This window comes from Arachis duranensis, chromosome 1 (assembly GCF_000817695.3).
Source record: "Arachis duranensis cultivar V14167 chromosome 1, aradu.V14167.gnm2.J7QH, whole genome shotgun sequence".
In the NCBI taxonomy this organism is placed as follows: Eukaryota; Viridiplantae; Streptophyta; class Magnoliopsida; order Fabales; family Fabaceae; genus Arachis; species Arachis duranensis.
In genome coordinates, this window is record NC_029772.3 from 19,161,794 (window position 1) to 19,166,511 (window position 4,718).

General features: G+C 29.9%; 1 protein-coding gene across 2 annotated transcripts in view; it reads right to left on the reverse strand.

Moving 5' to 3' along the window:
- LOC107481306 (glucan endo-1,3-beta-glucosidase 12) overlaps window positions 1–2,574 on the reverse strand; it is a 3,386-nt gene extending 812 nt beyond the window's left edge. The window contains exons 1-3 of one of the 2 annotated variants that reach the window (XM_052252788.1): window positions 2,419–2,574; window positions 1,007–2,074; window positions 152–206 (exon numbers count right to left, since the gene is read on the reverse strand). In XM_052252788.1, the coding sequence (XP_052108748.1) occupies window positions 175–206; window positions 1,007–2,074; window positions 2,419–2,473 (1,155 nt within the window). In that variant the 5' untranslated portion in view covers window positions 2,474–2,574 and the 3' untranslated portion in view covers window positions 152–174. Of the gene's footprint in view, window positions 1–11; window positions 207–1,006; window positions 2,075–2,418 lie in introns of those variants that run through there. The other variant, XM_016101572.3, reaches the window with a different exon arrangement.
- Window positions 2,575–4,718: the final 2,144 nt, after the last annotated feature.

Below are 4,718 nucleotides of genomic sequence, written 5' to 3' on the forward strand. Positions count from 1 at the left end.
AAATTCCATGGATGACAAGCTTATTATAAAATCAATCCCTTATTATCACATTTCACACTAAGTTGATCCATGTTTCTATAATATTATTGAGCTACCAGTTTGCAACACAAAACTTCATAATATTAACAAAGAAATTAATTAAAAGCCATACTTCTTTCATTTGCTGCACTGTATTTAGCTGAGAATAAACCGGCAGTGAAGGAAACCTGCAACCAACATCATTCTATGTTAAAAATAGCAAGCCCCAAAATATGACTCATTTTAAACTTAATAATTAGAAATGACTAATGTCAATTTGCTAAAAGAATACAGAGAAAATTCTTAACATATATGGAAAGCACTATACAATGGAAAAATCCTGATTTCATCAACCACTGGCATTGAATCAAAGTGATAACCAAACACAATTTATGATTTCTACTGACAAATTTAAAAGTAATAAAACATGTGACATTATCTAACACAAAATTAAAGTATGAATAATATAGATAATATTTTAATTAAAATAAAAAATATTTTGTGAACTTATTTTGTTTTAATATTAATTTAACAAACTAATTTATCATTAAATAATATGTAAGACTCATCATTTGATATAAATCTCACAACACAACCAGTAATGGATTGTCGAATGTATTTGTCAATTAATTTAACCGACATAATATAAAAATGTTCTGTAACCATAAAAAATAGTCATCTGTCATCATGCATATTTATATATGTTATTTTATATTTTCTAACAAAGTAATTTGTTATTACAATAATTAAACATCTTATAAAAACAATTAAACTTTTTTATTATTTATGATAAATAATAAATGAAAATAAAAATAATAAAAATCCCAAAGTAATTTTTCAATTTTTTTCCCAAAGAAAAACATAGTGAGAAATTAAAAAATATATATATAACTAATTTTTAATGAGTGAATATTAACTAATTAGATAAAATAATTCTATAAAAAAAATAATTCTCTAACATTACTCAAAAATGAAAAGATGGACTTACTTGGGTCAGAATTAACCAACATAGCAGTTCCACCAAAGTAGCATGTTCCCCCATTCCTCTTATTCTTTTGCCAGTAACTGTTGAAAGCATAAGAAGCATGAGCAACCACACTATCAGGGTTGTAACACTTCCCTGTTGGAAGAATCTCCTCACAATCACCACCACCCTCTCCACAAGCATACTCCAATGCCTGCTGCAGCTTCTGCGCCGGAACACTCGGCTTCGCCACGCACCACGACTTCTGCGCCTGCTCTAGTTCCGCCTCCGGCGACCCATGATGCCCTATTGGCTTACAGGGAGGAAGAGTATTGAAAGAATTCGGCGAAGGCGAAGGTGAAGGCGAAGGCAAAGGTGATTTTGATGGAGCACCAGTTGGAGGAAAATTAGGGTTTTTTATTGCGTAGCCACCAAGAAAGGGATAGTCTGCTTCCATTATTGGTGGTTCAGAAATTTCTGAAAGCTTTCTAATTTTTGAAGCAATGCCTAAAACATTAACCTTTTTAAGATTAAAAAACCCTAGGTTTTTCATGAAATCTAAATGAGAAGACACCAAACTCAAACTCTGCTGCGAGAAATGAGAGAATCCGGAATGAGGAATTAAAGAGTAGGTGGAATTCACACTTTGAAGGAACTCTAACAGTGGCTTGAGATTATATTTCGCCATTTTCAAATGGCGAAGAGAGTGGATTGGGAAACAATCCAAAGAGAAAGAAATTGAAACTTTGATGTCATTTTCCAAACCCCATCTCTTTAGAGAGTGATAAATGTTCTTCAAAGAAGGAAGAACCAAATTCAACTTTCTCTCATGATTGTAGTTGTTGTTTTTGACACCGTGGTTACAAAGATCCAAGTTTATGACTATGGTGGTGATCCTCACGGCAGGGTAGTGTGCAAGAACGTTGGTTTTGAGCCAAGTTTCTGCCATTAAGATGTTGCTTGAGACGCCATTGATGTCTCCATAACTTATGGAAATAGCTAAGGATAGGTCTGAATCTTGAGATGATGCTTGTAAAACATCTTCTCTTGTTTCACATAGGTTTAGTAGCTCAATGGATTCTTCACTAGAAACTGAAAACCAGAATTGAAAAAAAGGAAAAATTTATTGAAACAAATCGGGCATATATATATAATGTTAATTTCTTAGCATTACTCACTTGAAAATATAAAAACTATATATAAGATAATTTAAACAAATTGAAATCGTGAACTTTAAAAAAAGTGAATTGAGATCGTATTTTTTTATTATATTTATTTTCACAACTTTAAAATTAAAATTAAAATCAAGAAATGATGAAAACAAAAATGAATCAGCATATGGCATTATATGAATGAAGCAATATTGACATGTAATTGAAGTTGGTGCACTTTATTAAGAGATGAGAGAAGCTAACAAGGCTCCAAGTTTTTCTTACCAGAAAGACAAATCAAAGAAAGAAGGAAAAGATGAAAGAGCCACGGCCACCCCATATTCTTCACCGTACAATTCCTGCAAGCTGGTGTGCTGCTAGTTCGTTATTGTTATTGCTTGCTTCTATAAATGCTTCTTCTCTTCTCCATCCGAAGCCCTTTTGAGGAGATCTTTTTGAAGCTAAGGTTGCTGTGAAATTAAGGAAGTAATCTATGTGAGGTGGCAAAGGTTTATTCGTAGTTCACTATTTCATCTATTCCTACTCCCTAAAGTTTCTTGCTTCATGAACAAAAAGAGAATCAGGAGATTAATCACACTTTTTTCCGAAGAAGCTATGTATATGCTTTGATTTGATAAATTATTACTTTTATATAATATGGCATTTTGTATATATATATATATATTATTTGTTGTCTATGTTATATATACTATTTTTATTTCTCTTGTTTATATACAAAAAATACATTAAATTGTTACTTTTTCTTCTTCTAATAATTATATTGTGTTTATTTTCTATTTCTATTTCTTTCCTTTAATACTTTATTTGTTCTTTTTTTTATTTTAATTTATACATTGGTTTCTTTTTTCGAATTTTTCATAAGTTCAAAATTAATACTCAAGTCTTTGTTTTTGATAAACAGAATAGATGCTTATTGATTATCACTTAAAAAGTCTATATAATAAAATTAAAAATGAAAATATCAAATTATTGCCTAGAAATTAAGATTGATTATATGTTAGTATCACCTTAAAAAGATTTTATGTAACGTGAATATATGTAAAATTAAGACAATTGCATATTTTTATTGATTTATTTATTTAATTTGAATAAATTTATTCTCTATTTATTATTTTCTAACCCGACCCTTAATTTTCATAAAACTTTATTTTCTCAGATATATTATAAGTATTTCTGAGTGACGTGGACAAACTCTTATAATCATAATAATTATATTGATCACTTTTTTTTTTCTATCTATAACTTACTTAAACATATAATTGAAAGTTAGTTAATCGTTGAGAAAATTTAAGATTTTTATATACAATGTTGCATCTTGATTGAGTTTTTTCATCATCATTAAATTATGAAAAATATTATAATATTTTATATTTTTATTCGTGATCAATGTATTAATAAATATTAGGAGTAAGTATTGTTTAGGTTTTTAAAGTTTAGGGTCAAAATCAAATTCGTTCCCAATGTTATTTTGGATTTAAAATCGTCTCCAACGTTTTATTTGGTATCAAAATCATCCTTTTGACTTTTTACGAACAAAAATATCTTTTACCACCACCACCACCTCCTTTACTCCGACCAAATACTAATAATCAGATTTAAAAATACCAACAATAATACATTATTCAAATTCAGAAACTAACAACATTAAATTCAACAACAAAATCAACACACAACAACAATAAAATTAGAAAAATAACTAATCAAAATCAAAATAAGAGGCAGAAGAAGAAGTAGAAGCAGAAGCAAAGCAGAAACAAAGCAGAAACAAAAACAGACACAGACGTAGAAGTAGAAGAAGAAGTAGATGTAGATGCAGATGCAGAAGTAGAATCCGAAGCAGAAGCAAAAGCTGAATCGGCAAGGTGCAGCGGTGAGGACGCAAAGTGGCGGCGAGGTCGGTAGTAGCGACCGCAGTGGCAGAGCGCGACTCCCTGGCTCGTGTCTCCTCTCTCCCTCGCGAGCTCTCTCTCCTCTGGTTCTGGTTTCCGTGGCGACGCTGGATCTAAGCTTCGCCGACGCCGTCCCCCCTTTCCCCGCTTCTTCTTTCCCCTCATCTTTTCCTCCCCTCCCCTTTTCCTTTAATTTCTCCCCCTCGCATTCTTTCTCCTTTTCCTTTCTCCTCCCCTCCTCCTCCCACATTATTTCTTCTTCTTTTTTTAATTTTATAATTTTTTATTAGGGTTGGGATAATTTAGTAATAAAATTAAAAATTTTATTAAAAATAATAATTTTAATATTAAATAAAATATTTAAGATGATTTTAAATAAAAAATAACGTTAAAAACAAATTTGATTTTGACCCTAAATTTTAGGACCAAAACAATACTTATTCCTAAATATTAAATATTTTTAGTAATGTATGTAAAACATATTTGTTGATAATAAAAAATTGATTAACAATGAAATACGAAAGATTCGACATGAAAATTTTAAAATATACATCACAATTTTGAAAGGGAGTATGACAATATAATTTTTATTTTATTTTTTGAAAATAATACGGTATCAATATCAGATTAATTATAAGTTAAATAATAAATAAAAAATTATAGGTGATTCTACAT